The sequence below is a fragment of the Artemia sp. Qi Xiang Cuo genome, chromosome 7, assembly GCF_049724085.1.
Source record: "Artemia sp. Qi Xiang Cuo chromosome 7, ASM4972408v1, whole genome shotgun sequence".
Taxonomy (NCBI): domain Eukaryota; kingdom Metazoa; phylum Arthropoda; class Branchiopoda; order Anostraca; family Artemiidae; genus Artemia; species Artemia sp. Qi Xiang Cuo.
Genome location: NC_142800.1, coordinates 186,098 through 212,302, shown reverse-complemented (window position 1 = coordinate 212,302; position 26,205 = coordinate 186,098). Strand labels below are relative to the sequence as shown.

The window sequence follows — 26,205 nt, the reverse complement described above, 5'->3', positions numbered from 1 at the left end:
TGTCTTCAACTTCAGTGTCTAACCATTTCTCTTTGATATTTTAGTGATTTTAGCTATAGCATTTGAATAAAAGGTAGTAAGATATATTCTTTTTTGATATGCCTTTCGCTTGAATATATCGCAAGATTAACTCAATGAGAGGGATGGCTTAATTTTCCTAGATTTGGGGCCGGAGATTAAAATTAGCTGTCACCCTTTTCCTGTGTGTTTACGAACGCAGCAGCCAAAGTCAAAAGGAACTGTTTCTCCGTCAAAATTAAAACACTTTGAGGCAATTGTAATAATTAAGCGCAGACGCAATGCGGTATTTTGGAGAAGAGAAACAGATTATTTTTAAGCTTTCTTTCGATAAAGCTTCTTTTATAGTCGCGGGAGGGGAGCGTGAATCCAGGATTTTGTTTTGGGGAGGGGGTTAGCACTTTTAATAGTGACAAAATAGAAAAGATAATTGTTTCTTACCTTAATTGCTTCTTCGTCATTTAGTGATTTTAGCTATAACATTTGAATAAAAGATAGTTAGATATGCCTTTTGCTTGAATAAAACACATGATTAACTCAATGAGAGGGTAGACTTAGGGTGGGTTAATTTTCCTAAATTTAGGGGGAGAGAATATGGGTTTTTTGCTTTACTGAAAAGAGATAAAATGCTTTTCTAAACAAAATTATATGGATGAGGGTACTAACTTTCTTTCAGTAAAAAAGGGGCAAATTATTCTGATACTAATTTTTTCTCTTCTTTTTAAGGCAAATTATGAAGAATGCGTGCCCCCTCCTTCCAAGAAAGCCAGAGATGACGAGACAGCCACCATACAGCCCTGTCAAAAACCGAAAAGAGAATGGGCGGCTTCTTATAATATGGTGAACCCTACCGGCTCATCTATGCAAGATCGTGAAATAGCCGGCCCAGCCACGCAAGAACATAGCGCTGCAGTCCCGCCCGCCCTCCAACACGCACTACCTGGTCCTTCGGGCACCCGAGCCGAGCCGGATTATGCAAATGTGAGCATTTTTTCATATCTATCTATTTATTCATTTTTCAGTCCTTTTCAATCCCAATATAAACATATCTCAGTGGGATATTAACCCCTCACCCCCAACCATTGTTTTAAATTTATCTCCCTCGGAGATATCTAAATGTAATTTTTTACAATGAAACCACTCTTTTCTCTGCTCCCCCCTACCTCGGAGATATCTAAATATAATGTAATTTTTTGCAAAGAAACCGCTCTTTTCTAATCTTTGCTATCGCTTCGATATCTCATAAACGAATATTTTTAGGTAATTTCTATTAATAATCACTGCCTTTGAAACCCAAAAAGGCTATTTTTTCTAATCTTTGCTATTTTCTCTGCATTCACCCCTATCTCTTCGCCGCTATCTCATAAGCGAATATTTTTCATGGGTAATTTCTAGTCAATTAATGCTCACCATTTGAAACTCAAAATCTCCTATTTTTCACAATTGAATATCACAAAGTTTTAAGAGAGAAGGAACTGAGAGATTATTCCCATTTATCTATCTTTCACATATGGATCCCGTAATTTGCGCAAGGATATTTTAAAATAACTTTCAATCTTACAAACCCTTGCCAATATTTTAGTGATGGGGAAACATTGTTGACAATATACTGAGTTAACGGTTTACAGCATTTAATTGTACTGTTTTCTCGTCTGAAGTTCAGGCTTGGAAATCGGAACACTCGCGAGGTGGCCTACAATAATTGTGAGCTAATGAAGAGTTCACCGAACCTGTAGAACGGAATAAGAGAGAAACTTGGACTTATGCAGTCTAAGCGAATATTTCAACTTTTGGCGGGCATTATGTAAATGGCCAAGGAGCCCAGAATGCACCGATGGGTCCGGGAAGCTCTGTGGGAAGTACCGTGGGAAGCGCCGCGGGCCCGAGAAGCGCCACGGGCCAGAGAAGCATCGCGGGGAGCGATGCGGGCCCCGAGAAGTGCCACGGGGATGCGCTGTGGCTCCGAAAAGCGCCGAAAAAAAAAATTTTTAGGGGGGGGAGTTAGCACTTTTAATATAAATCGAAATGGCTTTTACGCTAAAACCATACGACCACATAATGAAAATGGCTATGAAATAAAACATGTACAAGAGGAAATTCAGGAAATTTGCAGTTTTTTCGGTGTGCAAGCTGTTTATGTTAATGGAAACGTGCCAACTGATAAACTCTTACTAGAAAAATGTGATAAAAACATAGCATTATTCAATTTAGAAGACTTCAAATGTGAGAAATACCTGCATTCAGTCCATGACCCAGAAGATGAAGTTAGATATTTCGCTAAATGGATACCGGAAAAGATACCTGACATGGAAAAATGCATCAGATATACAAAGCCCTAAACATGGTCCTCCTCATATCAAATGGATTAAGCTTCTTTTTTTTTTAATATGTCATTATTTTTTTTCAAATGTTTTAAATATTTTTAAGCAATAAATATCTTAATCCTCAACCGTTTTTATTCTTTAGAATAGTCCATCACAATGAAAATTAGAAGTTCAGATTCAACCAACCAGTGAACACACTTTCAAGTTCAGCATGTTGGAGAACCATAAAGACTCACCACTATAAAGGTAAGTTAACTCTAAAAGTTTAAATAATTTGTCTGAATTTATCTTAAGACTGAGAAGTGTTTATTCATTAGAATATTCCTTAGCCACGAAAATTAGACTTTCAGATTAAAAATGCCAGGGAACACACTTTAAAGTTCAGCATGTTGGAGAAACCTAAATAGTTATCCATAAAAAGGTAAGTTAATTCTAAAGGGTTAAAGAATTTTTCTGAAATTATCTTAAGCCTGAGACGTTTTTATTCTTTAGAATAGTCCATCGCCACGAAAATTAGACTTTCATATTAAACATGCCAGGGAACACACTTTCAAGTTCATCATGTTGGAGAACCCTAAAAAGTCAACCCTAAAAAGGTAAGTTAACACTAAAAGGTTAAAGAATTTTTCTGAAATTATCTTAAGCCTGAGACGTTTTTATTATTTATAATATTACATCGCCACGAAAAATAGACTTTAATATTCAACATGCCAGGGAACACATATTCAAGTTCAACATGTTGGAGAAACCTAAATAGTCATCCATAAAAAGGTAAGTTAACCCTAAAAGGTTAAAGAATTTTTCTGAAATTACACTTTCAGATCCAGTATGTCAGGGAACACACTTTCAGGTTCAGCATGTAGGAGAACCCTAAATGCTCATCCCTAAAAAGGGAAGTTAACTCTAAATGGTTAAAGAATTTCTCTATTTATGTAGAGTTTCAACTAGCTATGGCTAAGTTTGCTAAAGACAAACTATTTTCTTGCTAAAACACACAAAATCAGAAAAAATGTTCAATGTTCCTTTAGTACCTACGCATTTAGGCTTAAATGAAGATATTTATACAGAGTTTCAACTAGCTATGGCTAAGTTTGCTAAAGACAAGCTATTTTCTTGACAAAACACACAAACTCAGAAAAAATGTTCAATGTTCCTTTAGTACCTACGCAATTAGGCTTAAATGAAGATATTTATGCAGAGTTTCAACTAGCTATGGCTAAGTTTGCTAAAGACAAGCTATTTTCTTGAGAAAACACACAAAATCATAAAAAATTGTTAAATGTATCTTTAGTACCAACGCAATAAGGCTGAAATGAAGATATTTATGCAGAGTTTCAACTAGCTATGGCTAAGTTTGCTAAAAACAAGCTATTTTCTTGTGAAAACACACAAAATCAGAAAAAATGTTCAATGTTCCTTTAGTACCTACGCAATTAGACTAAAATGAAGATATTTATGCAGAGTTTCAACTATCTATGGCTAAGTTTGCTAAAGACAAGCTATTTTCTTGTGAAAACACACAAAATCAGAAAAAAATGTTCAATGTTCATTTAGTACCTACACAATTAGACTAAAAATGAAGATATCTATGCAGAGTTTCAACTAGCTATGGCTAAGTTTGCTAAAGACAAGCTATTTTCTAGTGAAAACACACAAAATCAGAAAAACTGTTCAATGTTCCTTTAGTACCTACACAATTAGACTAAAAATTAAGATATTTATGCAGAGTTTCAACTAGCTATGGCTAAGTTTGATAAAGACAAGCTATTTTCTTGTGAAAAAACACAAAATCAGAAAAAATTTTAAATAGTCCTTTAGTACCTACGCAAGTACACTAAAAATTAATATATCTACTTAGAATTTCAACGAGATATGGCTAAGTTTTCTAAAGACAAGCTATTTTCATGTGAAAACACAAATTCAGAAAAAATGATAAATGGTCCTTTAGTACCTAAACAATTAGACTAAATATTAATATATTTATGCAGAGTTTCAACTATCTATGGCTAAGTTTGCTAAAGACAAGCTATATTCTTGAGAAAACCCACAAACTCAGAAAAAATGTTCAATGTTCCTTTAGTACCTACGCAATTAGACTAAAAATGAAGATATTTATGCAGAGTTTCAAATAGACATGGCTAAGTCTATTAAAGACAAGCTATTTTCTTGCGAAAACCCACAAAATCCGAAAAATGTTCAATGTTCCTTTAGTACCTACGCAATTAGACTTAAAATCAAGATATTTATTCAGAGTTTCAACTAGCTATGGCTAAGTATGCTAAAGACAAGCTATGTTCTGGTGAAAACCCACAAAATCAAAAAAATGTTAAATTGTTCTTTAGCACCTACGAAATTAGGCTGAAATGAAGATATTTATACAAAGTTTTAAGTAGCTATGGCTAAGTTTGCTAAAGACAAGCTATTTTCTTGTGAAAACACACAAAATCAGAAAAAATGTTCAATGTTCCTTTAGTACCTACGCAATTACGCAGTTAGGTTAGGTTAAGTTAGGTTAGGATAGGTTAGATTAAGTTAGGTTAGGCTAAGTTAGGTTAGGCTAGGTTAGCCTACGTACGCACGCGTACGTAGGCTAACCTAGCCTAACCTAACTTAGCCTAACCTAACTTAATCTAACCTATCCTAACCTAACTTGACCTAACCTAACTTAATCTAACCTAACCCAACTTAACCTAACCTAACTTAATCCAACCTAACCTAACCTATATGCGCGCGTACGTAGGCTAACCTAACCTAATCTAACTTAACCTAACCTAACAATATTTTTTCTGATTTTGTGTGTTTTCGCAAGAAAATAGCTTGTCTTTAGCAAACTTAGCCATAGCTATTTGAAACTCTGCATTAATATTTTCATTTCAGCCTAATTGCAAAGGTACTAGAGGAATATTAGACATTTTTTTTTTCTAATTTTGTTTGTTTTCGCAAGAAAATAGCTTGTGTGTAGTAAAATTAGCCGTAGCTAGTTGAAACTCTTAATAAATATATTCATTTAATCCTAATTGCTTAGGTACTAAAGGAACATTGAACAGTTTTTCTGAGTTTGTGTGTTTTCACAAGAAAATAGCTTGTCTTTAGCAAACTTAGACATTGATAGTTGAAACTCTGCATAAATATCTTCATTTCAGCCTAAATTCTTAGGTACTAAATGAAAATTGAAAGTTTTTTTCCGATTTTGTGTGTTTTCACAAGAAAAAAGCTTGTCTTTAGAAAACTTAGCCATAGCTAGTTGAAACTCTGCATAAATAACTTCATTTTTATAATAATTGTGTTGGTACTAAAGGAACATTGAACATTTTACTTCTGATTTTGTGTGTTTTCGCAAGAAAATAGCTTGTCTTTAGCAAACTTAGCCATAGATAGTTGAAACTCTACATAAAAATCTTCAATTTTATCATAACTGCGTATTTACTAAAGGAACATTGAACATTTTTTCTGATTTTTTGTGTTTTCGCAAGAAAATAGCTTGTCTTTAGCAAACTTAGCCATAGCTAGTTGAAACTCTTCTTAAATATCTTCATTTTTAGTCTAATTGTGAGGTTACTAAAGGAACATTTAACATTTTTTCTGATTTTGTGTGTTTTCGCAAGAAAATAGCTTGTCCTAAGCAAACTTAGACACAGATAGTTGAAACTCTTAATATATAACTTCATTTTTAGACTAATTGCGTAGTTACTAGAGTAACATTGAACATTTTTTCTGATTTTGTGTGTTTTCGCAATAAAATATCTTGTCATTAGCAAACTTAGCCATATCTACTTGAAACTCTTTATAAATATCTTCATTTCATCCTAATTGCGTAGGTACTAAAGAAATATTTAAAATTTTTTTGATTTTGTGTGTTTTCGCCCAAAAATAGCTTGTCTTTAGCAAACTTAGCCATAGCTAGTTGAAACTCTGTATAAATATCTTGATTTTAAGTCTAATTGCGTAGGTACTAAAGGAACATTGAACATTTTTCTGATTTTGTGGGTTTTCGCAAGAAAATAGCTTGTCTTTAGCAAACATAGCCATAGCTAGTTGAAACTCTGCATAAATATCTTCATTTTTAGTCTAATTGCGTAGGTACTAAAGGAACATTGAACATTTTTTCTGAGTTTGTGTGTTTTCGCAAGAAAATAGCTTGTCTTTAGAAAACTTAGCCTTATCTAGTTGAAACTCTGCATAAATATCTTCATTTTTAGTCTAATTGCGTAGGGTACTAAAGGAACATTGAACATTTTTTTCTGATTTTGTGTGTTTTCACAAGAAAATAGATTGTCTTTATCAAACTTAGCCATAGCTAGTTGAAACTATGCATAAATATATTCATTTTTATTCTAATTGTGTAGGTACTAAAGGTACATTGAAAATTTTTTCTGATTTTTTGTGTTTTCATAAGAAAATAGCTTGTCTTTAGCAAACTAAGCCATATCTATTTGAAACTCTGTATAGATATCTTCATTTTTAGTCTAATTGCGTAGGTAATAAAGGAACATTGAACATTTTTTTCTGATTTTGTGTGTTTTCACAAGAAAATAGCTTGTCTTTAGCAAACTTAGCCATATATAGTTGAAACTCTGCATATATATCTTCATTTTTAGTCTAATTGCGTAGGTACTAAATGAACATTGAAAATTTTTTCTGATTTTGTGTGTTTTCACATGAAAATAGCTTGACTTTCTCAAACTTAGCCATCGCTAGTTGAAACTCTGCATAATTATCTTCATTTAAGCCTAATTGCGTAGGTACTAAAGGAACATTGAACATTTTTTTCTGATTTTGTGTGTTTACGCAAGAAAATAGATTGTCTTTAGCAAAATTAGCCAAAGCTAGTTGAAATTGTGCATAAATATCTTCATTTAAGCCTAATTGCGTAGGTACTAAAGGAACATTGAACATTTTTTCTGAGTTTGTGTGTTTTCTCAAGAAAATAGCTTGTCTTTAGCAAACTTAGACATAGCTAGTTGAAACTCTGTATAAATATCTTAATTTAAACCACATTGAGTAGGTACTAAAGGAACATTGAAAATTTTTTCTGATTTTGTGTGTTTTCGCAAGAAAATAGTTTGTCTTTAACAAACTTAGCCGTAGCTAGTTGAAAATCTACATAAATAGAGAAATTCTTTAACCATTTAGGGTTAACTTACCTTTTTAGGGATGAGAATTTAGGGTTCTCCTACAGGCTGAACCTGAAAGTGTGTTCCCTGACATACTGGATCTGAAAGTGTAATTTCAGAAAAATTCTTTAACCTTTTAGGTTTAACTTACCTTTTTATGGATGACTATTTAGGGTTCTCAAACATTTTGAACTTTAAAGTGTGTTCTCTGGCATGTTTAATTTGAATGTCTAATTTTAGTGGCGATGGAATATTCTAAATAATAAAAACTTCTCAGTCTTAAGATAATTTCAGAAAAATTCTTTAACCTTTTAGTGTTAACTTACCTTTTTAGGGTTGACTATTTAGGGTTCTCAAACATGCTGAACTTTACAGTGTGTTCCCATGGAATTTTGAATTTTAAAGTCTACTTTTCTTGGCTATTAAATATTCTAAATAATAAAAACGTCTCAGGCTTAAGATAATTTCAGAAAAATTCTTTAACCTTTTAGAGTTAACTTATCTATTTATGGATAACTATTTAGGGTTCTCCAACATGCTGAACTTGAAAGTGTGTTCCCTGGCATGTTGAATCTGAAAGTCTAATTTTCGTGGCGAAGGACTATTCTAAAGAATAAAAACGTCTCAGGCTTAAGATAATTTCAGAAAAATTCTTTAACCATTTAGGGTTAACTTACCTTTATAGGGTTGACTATTTATGGTTCTCCAACATGCTGAACTTGAAAGTGTGTTCCCTGGCATGTTGAATCTGAAAGTATAATTTTCATCGTGATGGACTATTCTAAAGAATAAAAACGGTTGAGGCTTAAGATATTTATTGCTTAAACATATTTAAAACATTTGAAAAAAAATAATGACATATTTAAAAAAAAGAAGCTTAATCCATTTGATATGAGGAGGAGCAAGTTTAGGACTTTGGATATCTGATGCATTTGTCCATTTCAGGTATCTTTTCCGGTATCCATTTAGCGAAATATCTAACTTCATCTTCTGGGTCATGGACTGAATGCAGGTATTTCTCACATTTGAAGTCTTCTAAATTGAATAATGCTATGTTTTTATCACATTTTTCTAGTAAGAGTTTATCAGTTGGCACGTTTCCCTTAACATAAACAGCTTGCACACTGAAAAAACTGCATATTTCCTGAATTTCCTCTTGTACATGTTTTATTTCATAGCCATTTTCATTATGTGGTCGTATGGTATTAACGTAAAAGCCTTTTCGATTTATAAAATTTAGTGTTCGACTCCATCTGTTTTTCTCGTACTTATACATATTGTATCTGATGTTCCATTTATAGCAATGAATTTCACGTCGTTGATTGTCTAGGAGTAAGAAAGCTGCTTCGAATATAATGCCAGTTGCGGAATATTTCAGACCAATATATTCTGTGTCAATCACACCAAACATTATTATATCTGAAAAAAAAAGTGTTTAAATTCAATTTCATTTCTATTTTGTCACTATTAAAAGTGCTAACCCCCTCCCCAACAAAAATCATGGAGTCACGCCCCCTCCCCTAAATTTAGTAAAATTGTTATAGCTAAAATCGCTAAATTTCGAAGAGAAATTGTTAGACACTGAAGTAATTAACCCTTATCATTTCATTTCTATTTTGTCACTATTACAATTGCTCACTCTCCCCCCCTAAAATTTTTTTTTTTTCGGCGCGGTTCGGAGCCCCAGCGCCTCCCCGTGGCGCGGCTCGGGGCCTGAGACGCACCCTACGATACGGTACAGGCCCGAAGCGCGTCTCGGGCCCGCGGCGCTTCCCCCGGTACGTCCCCCCGACCTTCCCGGACCCATTGGTGCCGTCTGGGCTCCTCGCCCCTGTACATAATGTCCGCCAAAAGTTGAAATATTCGCTTAGACTGCATAAGTCCAAGTTTCTCTCTAATTCCGTTCTACAGGTTCGGTGAACTCTTCATTACCTCACAATTATTGTAGGCCACCGCACCAGTGGTCCGATTTCCAAGTCTGAACTTCAGACGAGAAAACAGTACAATTAAATTCTGTAAACCGTTAACTCAGTATATTGTCAACAATGTTTCCCCATCACTAAAATATTGGCAAGGGTTTGTAAGATTGAAAGTTATTTTAAAATATCCTTGCGCAAATTACGGGATCCATATGTGAAAGATAGATAAATGGGAATAATCTCTCAGTTCCTTCTCTCTTAAAACTTTGTGATATTCAATTGTGAAAAATAGGAGATTTTGAGTTTCATGAAAAATATTCGCTTATGAGATAGCGGCGAAGAGATAGGGGTGAATGCAGAGAAAATAGCAAAGATTAGAAAAAATAGCATTTTGAGTTTCAAAGGCAGTGATTATTAATAGAAATTACCTAAAAATATTCGTTTATGAGATATCGAAGCGATAGCAAAGATTAGAAAAGAGCGGTTTCGTTGCAAAAAATTACATTATATTTAGATATCTCTGAGGGAGGGGGGGAGCAGAGAAAAGAGTGGTTTCATTGTAAAAAATTACATTTAGATATCTCCGAGGGAGATAAATTTAAAACAATGGTTGGGGGTGAGGGGTTAATATCCCACTGAGATATGTTTATATTGGGATTGAAAAGGACTGAAAAATGAATAAATAGATAGATATGAAATATGATCACATTTGCATAATCGGGCTTGGCTCGGTTGCCCAATGGACCAGGTCGTGCGTGTTGGTGGGCGGGCGGGACTGCAGCACTATGTTCTTGCGTAGCTGGGCCGGCTATTTCACGATCTTGCATAGATTAGCCGGTAGGGTTCACCATATTATAAGAAGCCGACCATTCTCTTTTCGGTTTTTGACAGGACTGTATGGTGGCCGCCTCGTCATCTCTGGCTTTCTTGGAAGGAGGGGGCACACATTCTTCATAATTTGCCTTAAAAAGAAGAGAAAAAATTAATATCAGAATAATTGGCCCCTTTTTTACAGAAAGAAAGTTAGTACCCTCATCCATATAATTTTGTTTAGAAAAGCATTTTATCTCTTTTCAGTAAAGCAAAAAACCCAGATTCTTTCCCCCTAAATTTAAGAAAATTAACCCACCCTAAGTCTACCCTCTCATTGAGTTAATCATGTGTTTTATTCAAGCGAAAGTCATATCTTACTACCTTTTATTCAAATGTTATAGCTAAAATCACTAAATGACGAAGAAGCAATTAAGGTAAGAAACAATTATCTTTTCTATTTTGTCACTATTAAAAGTGCTAACCCCCTCCCCAGAAAAAAATCCTGGATTCACGCTCCCCTCCCGGGAATATAAAAAAACTTTATCGAAAGAAAGCTTGAAAATAATCTGTTTCTCTTCTCCAAAATAGCGCATTGCGTCTGTGCCTAATTATTACAAATGCCTCAAAGTGCTTTAATTTTGACGGAGAAACAGTTCCTTTTGACTTTGTCTGCTGTGTTCGTAAACACATAGGAAAAGGGTGACAGCTAATTTTAACCTCCGGCCCGAAATTTAGGAAAATTAAGCCATCCCTCTCTTTGAGTTAATCGTGAGATATATTCAAGCGAAAGGCATATCAAAAAAGAATATATCTTACTAGCTTTTATTCAAATGCTATAGCTAAAATCACTAAAATATCAAAGAGAAATTGTTAGACACTGAAGTTGAAGACAATTATGGTAAAAACAATCTTTCATTTCTATTTTGTCACTATTAAAAGTGCTAACCCCCTCCCCAGAAAAAAATCTTGGATTGACGCCCCCCTCCCGGGAATATAAAAGAAACTTTATCGAAAGAAAGCTTGATAATAATCTGTTTCACTTCTCCAAAATAGCGCATTGCGTCTGCGCCTAATTATTACAATTGCCTCAAAGTGTTTTAATTTTGACGGAGAAACAATTCCTTTTGACTTTGGCTGCTGCGTTCGTAAACACATAGGAAAAGGGTGACAGCTAATTTTAACCTCGCGTAGAGCATTATGTCAAAACCAGGTTAGGTTAATAACAACAGTGACGGAAGTCAGTAGACACTTTAAATCACAATAGAGAAAGGCTATAATTTCTCGAAGGAAAATTATTTCTTTTTGCGAGAAGTTGGGATTGTAAAACAATGGTGGGAGGGGGTTAGGGTATATTTTATGTTTTCAATTGATTATAATGATGTTTGTAAGGTTTGGGGGGGGGGTTTGGGGTAAAGGAATACATTTACGTTTTAGCTGAATATACTGGAGGATGTCCAAGGAAAATAATTTTATTTGAAAATGTATTAAAACGGAACTTACATGGTAAATTGTAGTTGCCAGCCCATTGAAGTCTATTCACATGTGCTATATCAACTTTAGCGGCGAAACATAATTGATCCTCCATTTTAAATTTGCTCAAGGATATCACTTATCTTGCATATACTGCATCCCATTCCAGACAAAGCCGCGATCCTATCGTTATTTCCACCGCAATGTTTGGTGCTCTTGTATTATTATCATCAACTCCACTATCAACTTCTAATAGGGTAAACATTCCATTCATTATTACAAATATATATCCAAATGAGTAAAGTCAAAACTGTTCTTCTTCTCACTCCTTTGAATTCTATTCACAGACTAATAAAACTAGGGCAAAAATCCTTTCTTTATATTCCCTCCGCCGCTACTATGTAACCAGCCCCCTGATTGACTTAGAAGGAGGATGTATCTGACTCGCTGATTGGCTGAGAAGGAAACACGTGATCTAACTGTTACCTGGAAAGTCATAACATTGCCTAGAGCAACAACAACAAATACTATTTCTGGACACCATGACATTCCCAATCGATTACGCAATCACGTTCTTGGAAATTCACTTCCCCCTCGAGTCCTAGATCAATAACAATGTTCCCGTTAGAATTCAATGCGCAGGTGCAACCTTCGTTCCGGAGTTATTACACATAGAAACATCAAATAAATCGACCTTGGAAAAAGAGGTCATTGACCGATTACGCAATCATTCTCCCTAGGGAGGCTATGCCCTTATTTGGGGTGCAAAAAAGTTATAGGTGGCAGCAGGGGTGCCACATGGGAGTATAAGATAGCTTTCTACTACTGTGCTTATCAGCACTTAAGGTGAAGAGTCGGGGAGGGGGGCACTTAATCAATAGCTATAGCATACTAGTCTTCCTGGTTCGTTGCATTGTCTTCTTTGTGACATTGTGCTTCACAGTATCCAGCTCTCCAAAGGCTTTTCTTCTTCCATGTATCAATACATTGATTGTGAGGAGACGAATGGTAACATTATAGACATTCGCTTTTGTTTATGGCGTTAAATACCCCAGTGCATGGAAGTTCTATCTAAGATGTGAGTTTGATTCCTACTTATTTATTTATATCTATTTTATTTTCTTTTATTTTCTCTCTCTTTTCGCGTGTTTAGTTTTCGCGTGTTTAGTATTTCGACGTATGTGATTTTTTTTTTAAAAGATTATTTTTTTTTTCTCTCTTTTTTCCGTTGAGAAAGACCCCCGGACGTGGGGCCGAAATATTCGGAGTATTTTTAAATTAAGTGTTTATTTTGTTGTTATTTATTCACTGTTTTATTAAAATTAAAACCCATTTGCTTAATTTTTCGTAAATGGAAAAGCAGTGTGGTCTTAGAAATTATGAAATTGTTTTATTCGTCTGACTTTCTTTTTGCCAACTCAATTTTGCATTTGGAGATTTTTTAGGGATTGTACGGGGAAAATTTTCAGCGGGTTTGGAATTGCTTGGAGGAAATTTTCATTAGAGGGGGGGGGGAGGGATTTCCTGCAGGATGAATTCTCCATGGGATAATTTTCTGCAGGAGTAATTTTGCAGGGGTATTTTCTGGGAAACCAACTTCCCACTGGGGGGGGGGGGGATTTCAGCAGGTTTGGCTTTACGGGGAAAATTTACCACAAAAGGGAGGACTTTGAGAGTGATTGGAAAAGTGATTAGAAATGAAAGTATTTTTCAAATGAAAGCATGCTAAGGACAATTTTTCAGGTGGAATTTCATTTAAATTGGAATTAGCCGGAAGGAGTATGCGGGATGAATTTTCTAATTAGGAATTTTCTGTAAATGAAGAAAATTTTTCATGGAAGTGGGAAGGGGCAGATTTTCCAGCATTATTTGAAAAACGATAAGAAATTAAACAGAAAAAAGTTTTTTTCAGCTGAGAGTAAGGAGCAGTATTAAAACTCAAAACCAACAGAAATTATTCCGTACATGAGGGGGATGCCACCTCCTCGATACCTTGCTCTTTACGCTAAAGTTTGACTGTTTGTCCTAGTTTTTTAACAACGACTCCTGAAACACAAAGGCCGTTTAATTAGATGAAGAAGCTGTTTTAAAAGTGCTAAAAAGACTTCAGCGGGAAGACTAAGGCATCGAGGAGGGGACAACCTCCTTATATACGGAATAATTTATATTTGTTTTAATGCTGTTCCCCATTTTCAGTTGAATTTTGTTTTTATTTTAATTCAATTACAAAAAAGATCTGAAGAGAAACAAAGCTGATTTTAAGCTAGTCAAACAGTTTGTAGTAACGAACTGTTAGTAAGGAGCGATGCGGCTCAATAGTAACCGAAACTCTAAGAGACAGGTTCTTGATAACAATAGATGCACCAAAACATTATAAGTTTGATGCTTAATCAAAACATGTAAAATTCATCAAAATTAATGTTACCCACCAAGAGTTACGAGCCTAAGAAAATATGCCCAATTTTGGAAAAAGTGAGGAAACGACCCCAAAATATCAAATGATCTTAATGAAAATAATATCAGATTCAGCACATCAGAGAACCCTACTGTAGAGGTTTCAAGCACTTATGTACAATAATATGGAATTTTGCATTTTTTTTTTCCGGAAGAAGATCAAGGATGCGTGTTTTTTTTTTTTTTTTTTTGGGGGGGGGGGAAGTGGGGGTTATCGTATCGAACAGGTGATTGTAGAAGATAGGGAGAGGGCTTATTGGAACGGAAATCAAAAGTTCTAGTGCCCTTTTTAAGTGACCAAAAATACTGGAGGGCAGCTAGCCCCCCTCCCACAGTCATTTTCCCCCAAAGTCACCCGATCAACATTTGAAATTGCCATTGTTTCAGTATAGTCAAACAATCTAATAACCATGTCTTTCAGGATGACTTGGCCCCCTCCCACAGTCGCCAGGGAAATCCTGCAAGCTATAAACTTTGCCCATAGTTTACATATAGGCCTAGTATTGGTTATTATGAAGTATAAAGACGTTTTTCAAGAGGGGGGAGATTTTCTGGTGTAGAGGGGGGGGGGGGGTATCGTGGAACGATCTTTCCATGGAGGAATTTTTCGTGGGGAAGGGAGTTTTTCATAGAGGGGGAGCCGGATTTTTCAGGTTATTTAAAAAACGATCAGAAATAAAATTTAAAATAAAACAAGTTTTTTCAACTGAAAGTAAGGAGCAACATTAAAATTTAAAATGAACAGAAACTATTACGTATATGAGGGGTTCGCCCTCTCCTCAATACCTCGCTCTTTATGCTAAAGTTTCTCTGGGAACTTTTAAAAGAGCTCATTATTCTAACTAAACGGCCTTTGTCATTCAGGAGTCATTCTTAAATAGCGGGCACAAAAATCAAACTTTAGCGAAAGAGCGAGGTATTGAGGAGAGAGTGACCCTCTGATTTACGCAATAATTTCTTTTCGTTCTAAGTTTTAATGTTGCTCCTTACTTTCAGTTGAAAAAAACCTGTTTTTTTTTATTTAATTTCAAGTAGATACAAGACCAAATTCTAAAAGAAATATGAGAAACACTTACGAAAGCAAAGAACACATAGCTCAGCCAAAGTTTGAAGACTAACTGCTCGAAGTTTATTAGTCCCTTCTGACGACGAAATACTTTCACAGTCTTCACCAGTTTGATCTTCCGTATCTATCCCTGAGTCGGACCGTCCTCCATAAGTGGAATAATCGCAAGAATCAAATAGATCTAGGAGGTAAATACTAGAGGTCTAAAATGCTATTAAGTAAAATGTCATACAAATTAATGCAAGATTAACGGCTGAACTGAATATAATCCATTTGGGCTGATGGTGGAGAAAAGGACTTCTTCTCGTGGCATCCCCGTGTTTGCTATCATAGTGATACCCTACTACTCTACATTATAAAGCACTTTGTTTTTCTATACATTTTTAGGCAGACAGAGCAATTGGCCTGAAACCTGAAATCTGTAACCCTATCTGGCTGGAGACAATCAAGAAAGGAGGAGGCCCCTTTGTGATTTACTTAAATACCTCAATAATACAAATCGTTTATCTCATGTGTTTCCACAAGGTCACTTCCCCACAACATAGGCTTCTCCGTATGTGCCTATAAGAGAGCCAAACTGGTTTTGACGTTAACTCTCGTCCATTCTTCTGCCATCTTCTTTTCTGCAGATGATAAATATACATTCTTTATAGTCTTCATAGATGTTTCTCGAGAAATTCCATGACGCATTTCATCCTTTCATATCGATCAGGATTAGGATGACGCATAGGTCTTATAAAAGACTGGAAATTAACAGGAAAATGGTTTTGATCTCTGTGAGGCTATGAAAAGGCATACAAATTAATTTGCTGTAAAAGTTGGGAAACATTTTATTAGTGAAATGAGGAACTGTGCAACTGAATATTAATTGTAGGGGGAAGGGGCTGAAAGACCACTACTTCTCGTAATTTTTCTGAATGTATTGAAATTCTAGGCTTGGGCCTGGGAAAAGTACCCGATGTTTACCTTTAAAAAGTGTGTTAAATGTATAACGTTAAGTGCACATTTTATTATTTAACATATTTCCTAACATTGGGATCTTTAGCACGCGAAACTTAATGTTCCTAACTTCTCAGAGGGAGAATTGGGGCTGTAGCCCATCATATGAACAACCCTTTCTTATGGTTTAGATCCAAATATGGATTATATGGTTTATTTCTTTAATGAAACAATATTCTCGTATGAACTACCCTTTTTAGGGTTTAGAACCAAATATGGCTTATATGGTTTATTTCTTTAATGAAACAATATTCTCATATGAACTGACCTTTTTATGGTTTAGATCCAAATGTGGCGTATATGGTTTATTTCCTTAATGAAACAATACTCTCATATGAACTACCCTTTTAATGGTTTAGATCCAAATATGGCTTGTATGGTTTATTTCTTTAATGAAACAATGTTCTTATATGAACTACACTTTTTTACTGTTTAGATCCAAATATGTCTTCTATCGTTTATTTCTTCAATGAAACAAAATTCTCATTTGAACTACCCTTTTTATGGTTCAGATCCAAATATGGCTTATATGGTCTATTTCCTTAATGAAACAATATTTTCATATGAACTACCCTTTTTATGGTTTAGATCCAAATATGGATTATATGGTTTATTTGTTAAATGAACCAATATTCTCATATGAACTACCCTTTTTATGGTTTACATCCAGATATGGCTTGCATGGTTTATTTCTTCAATGAAACAATATTCCATAGCATAATCCTGTATACCAGGGGATGTGATTCTCTTTACCATTTAAAATTCAATTCATCCAAATTATTGACATAGGCTTAAATTTGTTTCGTGGACTAATTTGTAAAAACTTATATTTTTACTCTTTTTCCGTACATTGAATAAAAATTTCTTGGAGGTTCTAAAGACTCCCCACGCTTCTTTAGATTTAGAATTCCACCTTGAAAATAAAATCCAAGAAATTTTGCGTATTATAAATGGGATATGGTCCTCCCCCCCCCCCCCAAAAAAAAAACACACACACAAAACAAATAGCTGGTAGACATGTTGACTGATGTAAACGTTCAATCTTCAATAGAAATAAAAAAGGGGTCGGGAGGTTTTCGGATCCGTGCCCTTCTCCCACCAGATCTAGAAATGTTATTGTAGTTTCCTACAATTTTCATATATTCACTTGGAAGCAAAGTCTTAAGTGGGTTACCCTATTATCCTACCAAAGCCGGCTGTCAATTTCATCAACACGAGGCTCAATATATAAAACTCTAAAACTCTAAAACTCTTTAATAAAAATTATAAAACTAAATAACAAACTTTTTTTTTTTCAGCTTGATTTCTAAATAGGCTAAAAAGAAGAAATTGTTTCTCAAGAATCTACGATATAAGTGAAACAAGGGGCGCAAAACGAAGTCGGCCAAATTTGCATTCTCGTATTTATTAAACCCAAACCGATTAGGTGGGAGAGCGAGTTAAAAAGATCAAGTTACGCAAAGCCAAATTTGCTTTGCACTCCTCGTTTTGACTTAAAATAAATTTCTTTCTAGTTTTTAGTCAATTTTGGAAAAGAGTTAAGAAAAACAATATTTATTATTTTCGAATCTTTAACCTTCTCAAAGACAATAATTTGTCTTCGTACTTAGAAAATTTAGAAGTACTTGAACATTCGGAAGTGGTAGAAAAATGACCCACAAATTTACTTTTATGTGATCAAAGTACAAAGAAAGTCGATGAGCTGGCGAAAACAAGTTGAAAAGAATATCAATAATTCCTGCAGAGGTTAATAAAAACAAATTTAATTTTAGTATCTACAAGGTTATTTTACCCGGATAGTGTATTGATAAAAGTAATCTATTTTTTTTTAGGAATTTCGAAAGTGGTATCAAAGGTGAACCTATGTATCAGTAAAAATGTAAATAAAGTGCCTTCAAACGCTAAAAAATCAGCTATTTTTGTGTTCTTAATGTTTAGTGTAGATGGTGCAGCTAGAGGAGACACCAATAATTCTCTCATGAATCTTTGCATTTGACTAGTCCTAGGTATTTGTTGTCAGCACTAAATATTCTCATGTTTTCAACTTTTTGCGTTTTTTGTCATCGTGTCCTTTTTTCAATATAAAGCTACTTGTCCAAAAACGTCTTGAATTTTTTCAAACGTTTTTGTTGATTTTAGTGATTTTCACAGTAGTAATGAATAGAGACAATCGACGGTACTTTTAATTCGATTATCTATTTAACCAGGCAATCAAATGGTAATGAACAGTTAGTAAAGATTGGCCCTTGTCAAGCCTTCAAGTCATACATGGAAATGAACACTTAGCAAAGAATGGCCCTTATCAGGCCATGGTAATGAACAGTTGAAAGACGCTTGTCTTTCAACTGTTCAAAATATAAATGTTTTTACTTTTATAACTTTAATAAATCAAATAGTATTAACATTTTGATTACTAAATATCAGTATATGTATATTAAACTGGTAATGTACATTCATTTGTATTTTTTTCAGTAGAGTGCAAATTTTGTTCTGACCTTGGGAAGGCACAGGGGTTTTTAGCCCAACTTATGTTAATTTCTGCTCGTTTTCAGTTTGACTCGGTTATTGATTGTAATTTCTGTTCGTTTTGGGTTTCATTTATTTATCGATGCTGAATTGTGGTAGTTTCACGCTTGGTAGATTATTTGATCTCATTTTTTGTTTAATGGATTTGTTTACTTTTCTTCGAAAAACTTTTTGTGGAAAAAGTTTTTTTTAATTAATTTCTGTTCGTTTTATATTGACATAGTCTTTTCAGGGAAAAAGAAAATAATACTTTAAATCTTTTCGTTTTTATAAGACTTTATAGTTATGCCTGCTATTTGTATGCTGGAGAAAAATTTTCAGCAATTTTTAACAACATACACCCTTTTAAAAATCTGGACACAAATAGTAGTGTTTAATTTAGTTTCATACCTCCTCTAGCTGACCTGAAATGGAAAACTTGATACCATTCACAAAAAAAATGTTTACTTTCTTTGATAGCTTGGATACACTTAAGCTATTTAGATTTGGTTAAATTTTAAGAGCAGAAGTAGCCCCGAAAGTTTGAACATAATACCCTCAGTCGTTCTTGGGATACTACTGAGATGCCTTATTGGGAATTAGCATTAACACAGTGCATTTTGATTTAATCTTAAGAGAACATCAAGTTTTTAAACCTCATAGCCAAATGTGGAGGTCTTGGTGAGAGGGAAATTAGTTGTCCTACAATCATTTTCGACTATTAAAAAGGCCTTCAGCCCTTTCCATTTTCAATCGAATGAGCCCTTTTCAAAGTTCCCACGACAACTCCTTCGATACAAAGTGCCCACGTCTAAACACCAACAACAACAAAAATAATACATTATACCCACATCGATCTTTACTATAAAAATGTCACGCCTTCCAATCACTTTCGACTATTAACAAGGGCACTAGGCCTTTCGATTTCCAATCGAATGAGTCCTTTTTGAAACGATAACGCTTTCTAAAGACAAATTATATGCCCCCTAGGGCATATATTACAACCCTTACCTAAGGGCTGTTAGGGTGGTTGTCATCCTCAAAGACCAAATTTCCAGAACTTTCAACTACGTTAAACAAAATGGCTGTCTCAAAATTTTGATTGCATGTGTTTGGGGAAATGGTGGGTGTGAGAGAGGGTTAGTTGCCCTTCAATCACTTTTGACTATTAAAAAGGGCACAATCCCTTTCAATTTCCAATCAAATGATCCCTTTTAAATTTTCTACGACAGAACTTTCTATAAGAGCCTTATATGCCCCCAGGGCATAACTTAAAACCTTTGCCCTGAGGGTTTTAGGGGGGCGGGGGGAGGGTTGTCATCCTTAAAGACCTAAGTTCCAGAACTTTGAACTACGATAAGAAAAATGGCTATCTCGAAACTTTTATTGGATGGGTTTGGGGAAATGGTGGGCGTGAGAGGGGCATTAGTTGCTCTCCAATCACTTTCAACTATTAAAAAAAGCACTTTCCAATCAAATGAGCCCTTTTGAAGTTTCTACGATAACGTTATCAATATAAACCTTATATTCCCCCAGGGCATAACTTACAACACTTGCCCTGAGGGCTGGGGGGTTGTCATCCTCAAAGACCTAATTTCAAGAACTTTTAACTACGTTCAAGAAAATTGCTATCTCAAAATTTTCATTGGATGTGTGAAATGGTGAGCATGAAAGGGGGATTAGTTGCCCTCCAATCACTTCCGACTATTAAAAAGAGCACTAACCCTTTCGATTTCCAATTGAACTAGCCCTTTTTGAAGTTTCTACCACAAGGCTTTCTATAAAAACCTTATGTGCCTCAGGGTATAGCCTAGAGCCCTTGACGTGGGGACTGTGAGAGGGTTGCGATCCTCAAAGATATAATTTCCGGACCTTTCAACTACGTTGAACAAAATGACTATCTCAAAATTTTTATTGGATATTTTTGGGGAAATGGTGGTCGTGAGAGGGGGGTTAATTACCACCCAATCGCTTTCAACAATTTAAAAGAGAACTGGTTGTTTCAATATCCCATTGAATGATTATTTTTTTAAGTTTATACGACAACGGTTTCTATAAAAAAAAACCTTATATGCCCCCAGGACTTAATTTATAACCCTTGCACTGAGGGCTTTGGGGGGAGCGTCATCCTCAAAAACATAATTTCCAGACTTAACTTACAACCCTTGAAGTTTCTACGACAACGCTTTCAATAAAAACCTCATATGGCCCAGGGCATAACTTAAAACCCTTGCCCTATGCCCTAAGGGCTGGGGGGGGGGGGGGGGGGTTGTAATCCTCAAATATCAAATTTCCTGAACTTTCAACTACGTTGAAGAAAATTGCTATCTCAAAATTTTTGATTTGATGTGTTTGGGGAAATGGTGAGCATGAAAGGGGGGTTAGTTGCCCACCAATCACTTCCGACTATTAAAAAGAGCACTAGCCCTTTCAATTTCCAATTGAATTAGCCCTTTTTGAAGTTTCTAAGACAAAACTTTGTATAAAAACCTTATATGCCCCAGGGCATAACTTACAACTCCTGACTTGAGGGCTGTGAGGGGGTTAACATTCCTAAAGACATAATTTCCGGACCTTTGAACTACGTTGAAAAAAATGGCTATCTCAAAATTTTGATTGGATGTATTTGGGGAAATGGTGGTCGTAAAAGGGGGGGGGGTTAATTGCCAATTGCCATGAAGTTTCTACGACAGCGCTTTCTATAAAAACCTTATTTGCCCCCGGGGCATAACTTATAACCCTTGCCCAGAGGGCTCTGAGGGGGTTATCATCCTCAAAGACTTCATTTCTAAAACATTTACCTACGTTGAAAAAATGGCTATCTAAAAATTTGGATTGGATGTGTTTGGGGAAAAGGTGGGCGTGAGAGGGGGGTTAGTTGTATTTTTTTTTCTTTTTTTTGGTTTTTCGATACAAAACGAAAAAAATACTAATGAATGTGCATTGTCAGTTTAATATACATATACTGATATTTAGTAATAGATGCATCAAAAGAATCAGACTTTAATACTGATTTCAAATATGTAAGTTTTATCAAGTTTAGTCTTACCCATCAAAAGTTACGCGCCAGAGAAAATATAGCTGATTTTAAAAAAAAGGGGGAAATACCTCCTAAAAGCTATAAAACCTTAATGAAAATCACACCATCATCTTCAGCGTATAAGAGAACCCTACTGTAGAGGTTTCAAGCTCCTATGTATAAAAATGTGGAATTTTGCATTTTTTGCAAGAAGAAAGATCACGGATGCGTGTTTATTTGTTTGTTTTTTTCCCCAGGGGTGATCGTATCGACCCAGTAGTCCTAGAATATCGTGGGAGGGCTCATTGGAACGTAAATTAAAAGTTTTAGTGCTCTTTTTTAGTGACCAAAAAAATGAAGGGCAACTAGGCCCCCCACGCTCATTTTTTCCCCAAAGTGACCCAATCAAAATTTTGAGATAGCAATTTTTTTCAGCATGGACGAAAATATGATAACTATGTCTTTTAGGATGACTTAATCCCCCGAAGTCCCCAGAGAGAGGGCTGAAAGTTATGAACTTTACCCAATGTTAACATATAGTATTGGTTATTGGGAAGTATACAGACGTTTTCAGGGGGTATTTTTTCTGGTGGGAGGGGGGGGGGTCGGGGGTTATATGGGAAGATCTTTCCATGGAGGAAGTTTTCATGGGGGAAGGGACATTATTATGAAGGGGCGCCGGATTTCCCATCATTATTAAAGAAAAAGATCAGAAATTAAATAAAAAAAAACAAGTTTTTCAACTGAAAGTAAGGAGCAACATCAAAACTTAAAACGAACCGAAAATATTACGTATATGATTGGGTTCACCCCCTTGTCAATACCTCGCTCTTTAAGCCAAAGATTTTTTTAGTACTTTTATAAGAGCTATTTATGTGATTCTGGGGTCATTTTTAAAGAATTGGAATAAAACTCGAACTTTAGCTTAAAGAGCAAAGTATTGACTAGGGGGCGAACCCCCTAATATACGTATTAAAAATATATGAACATAGAATTTCGTTACTTAAGGTAATTCGTAAGTTACGTATATTTATTACTAGTAAAAACGTTCGTAAATAAAATTAAACAAGTTTCGAGAAAGCCATTTAACCAAATAAAAGTAAAATTAATATGCAAATTTTGTTTTGATTATTGATGTACGGTGAGCCAAAAACAAAACCTGCATCAATTCAAAAACGTTCAAAAATTAAATTAAAAAAAAAGATTTTTTAACTGAAAGTAAGGAACGACGTTAAAACTTAAAACGAACAGAAATTATTCCGTATATGAAAGGGGATATCCCCTCCTCAACGCCTCGCTCTTTACGCTAAAGTTTGACTTTCTCTTGACTTTCTGGGGTTATCATCCTAAAAGACCTAATTCCCAGGACTTTCAACTACGTTGAACAAAACAGATACCTCAAAATTTTGATTAGATGCGTCTGGGAAAATGGTGGGCGTGGAGGGGCGTTAGTCGCTATCCAATCACTTTCAACTATTAAAAAAAAGCACTAGCCCTTCAATTTTTAATTGAATGAGTGCTTTTGAAGCTTCTACGAAAACGCTTTCAATAAAAACTTTATTTCCCCCCATTGCATAACTTACAACCCTTGCCCTGAGGGCTGTGGGGGGAGGGGTTGTCATCCTTAAAGACCCAATTTCCAGAACTGTCAACTACGTTGAATAAAATATATATCTAAAAATTTTGATTGGATGTGTTTTTGGATATGGTGAGCATGAAAGGGGGGTTAGTTGCCTTCCAATCACTTTCGACTATTAAAAAGGGCACTATATATATAAATATATATATATATATATATATATATATATATATATATATATATATATATATATATATATATATATATATATATATATATATATATATATATATATATATATATATATATATATATATATATATATATATATATATATGTATATATATATATATATATATATATATATATATATATATATATATATATATATATATATATATATATATATATATATATATATATATATATATATATATATAAGATATATATATATATATATATATATATATATATATATATATATATATATATATATATATATATATATATATATATATATATATATATATATATATATATATATATATATATATATATATATATATATATATATATATATATATATATATATATATATATATAGGGCCCTTTTTAATAGTCGAAAGTGATTGGAAGGCAACTAACCCCCCTTTCATGCTCACCCAATCCAAAACACATCCAATCAAAATTTTTAGATAGATATTTTATTCAACGTAGTTTAAAGTTTGGGAAATTAGGTTTTTAAGGATGACAACCCCTCCCCCCACAGCCCTCAGGGCAAGGGTTGTAAGTTATGCAATGGGGGCATATAAAGTTTTTATTGAATGCGTTTTCGTAGAAACTTCAAAAGCACTCATTCAATTAGAAATTGAAGGGCTAGTGCTTTTTTTAATAGTTGAAAGTGATTGGATAACGACTAACGCCCCTCTCACGCCCACCATTTTCCCAGACGCATCTAATCAAAATTTTGAGATATCTGTTTTGTTCCACGTAGTTGAAAGTTCTGGGAATTAGGTCTTTTAGGATGATAACCCCCTCAGAGCTCTCAGTGCAAGGGTTGTAAGTTATGCCCTGGGGGCATATACGGTTTATGTAGAAAGTTTTTGTAAAAATTTCCAAAAAGGGCTCATTTGATTGGAAATTGAAATTACCCTTTTTGATAGGCAGCGCATTCGCGCTGCCTAAGTAAAGAACGATGTTGGAAAAACGTATTACTTGTTTTTTTATTTTGTTTTTTTCCATATCAGGGCATTTCGTATCAAAGAAGCTGTCTTAGAAACTTCGACAAGGGCTCATTCGATTGGAAATTAGAATGGCTAGTGCCCTTTTTAATAGTCGAAAGTGATTGGAGGGCAACTAATCCCCCTCTCACGCCCACCATTTCCCCAAACACATCCAATCAAAATTTTGAGACAGCCATTTTGTTCAGCGTAGTTGATTCCCAGATAGAAATTATGTTTTTGAGGAGGACACTCCCCCACAGCCCTCAGGGCAATGGTTGTAAGTTATTCCCGGGGAAATATAAGGTTTATATAGAAAGCGTTGTCGCAAAAACTTCAAAAAAAGCTCGTTCGATTGGAAAAAAGGGCTAGTACCGTTTTTAATAGTCGAAAGTGATTGTAGGGCAACTAATCCCCCTCGCACGCCTACCATTTTCCCAAAAACATCCCATCAAAATTTTGAGATAGCCATTTTTTTCAACGTAGTTGAAAGTTCTGGAAACTAGGAATTTGAGGATGACAACCCTCAAGAGCCCTCAGGACAAAGGTTATAAGTTATGTCCTGGGACCAAATAAGGTATTCATAGAAAGCGCTGCCGTAGAAACTTCAAAAAGGGCTCATGTGATTGGAAACTGAAACGGGTAGTACCCTTTTTAATAGTCGAAAGTGACTGGAAGGCAACTAACACCCCTTCCACGCCCACCATTTCCCCAAAGTCGTCCAATCAAAATTTTGAGATCATCAATCAAAATTTTATATATATATATATATATATATATATATATATATATATATATATATATATATATATATATATATATATATATATATATATATATATATATATATATATATATATATATATATATATATATATATATATATATATATATATATATATATATATATATATATATATATATATATATATATATATATATATATATATATATATATATATATAGTTGAAAGGTCCAGAAATTATATCTAAGAGGATAAAACTCCCCCAGAGCCCTCAGGGCAAGGGCTGTAAGTTATGCCCTGGGGGCATATAAGGTTTTTATTGAAAGCTTTGTCGTAGAAACTTGAAAACGGGCTCATTCGATTGGAAATTCATAGGGCTAGTGCCCTTTTGAATAGTCGGGAGTGATTCGAGGGCAACTAACACCCCTCTCAAGCCCACCATTTCCCAAACACGTCCAATCAAAATTTTGAGATAGCCATTTTGTTCAGAGTAGTTGATTCCCAGATAGAAATTATGTTTTTGAGGAGGAAACTCCCCCACAGCCCTCAAGGCAAGGGTTATAAGTTATTCCCGGGGGGCGTATAAGGTTTTTATAGAAAGTGTTGTCGTAGAAACTTCAAAAGAAGGTCGTTCGACTGGAAAAAAGGGCTAGTACACTTTTTAATAGTCAAAATTTTGTTCGGAGTAGTTGAAAGTTCTGGAAACTAGGTATTTAAGGATGACAACCCCCCAAGAGCCCTCAGGGCAAAGATTATAAGTTATGCCCTGGGACCAAATAAGGTATTCATAGAAAGCGCTGCCGTAGAAACTTCAAAAAGGGCTCAAGTGATTGGAAATTGAAATGGCTACTGCCCTTTTCAATAGTCAAAAGTTATTGGAAGGCAACCAACACCCCTTCCACGCCCACCATTTATCCAAACCCATCCAATCAAAATTTTGAGATAACCATTTTGTTCAAA

At 34.7% G+C, this 26,205-nt stretch overlaps 1 protein-coding gene across 1 annotated transcript in view; it reads right to left on the bottom strand.

The window, feature by feature from the left end:
- The window catches only part of LOC148949834 (RAS guanyl-releasing protein 2-A-like), a 290,916-nt gene that overhangs the window by 235,567 nt on the left and 29,144 nt on the right, over positions 1 to 26,205 (bottom strand). The window contains exon 3 of the mRNA XM_089091320.1: positions 15,189 to 15,359. Coding sequence (XP_088947446.1) covers positions 15,189 to 15,359 — 171 coding nt within the window. The remainder of the gene's footprint in view (positions 1 to 15,188; positions 15,360 to 26,205) is intronic.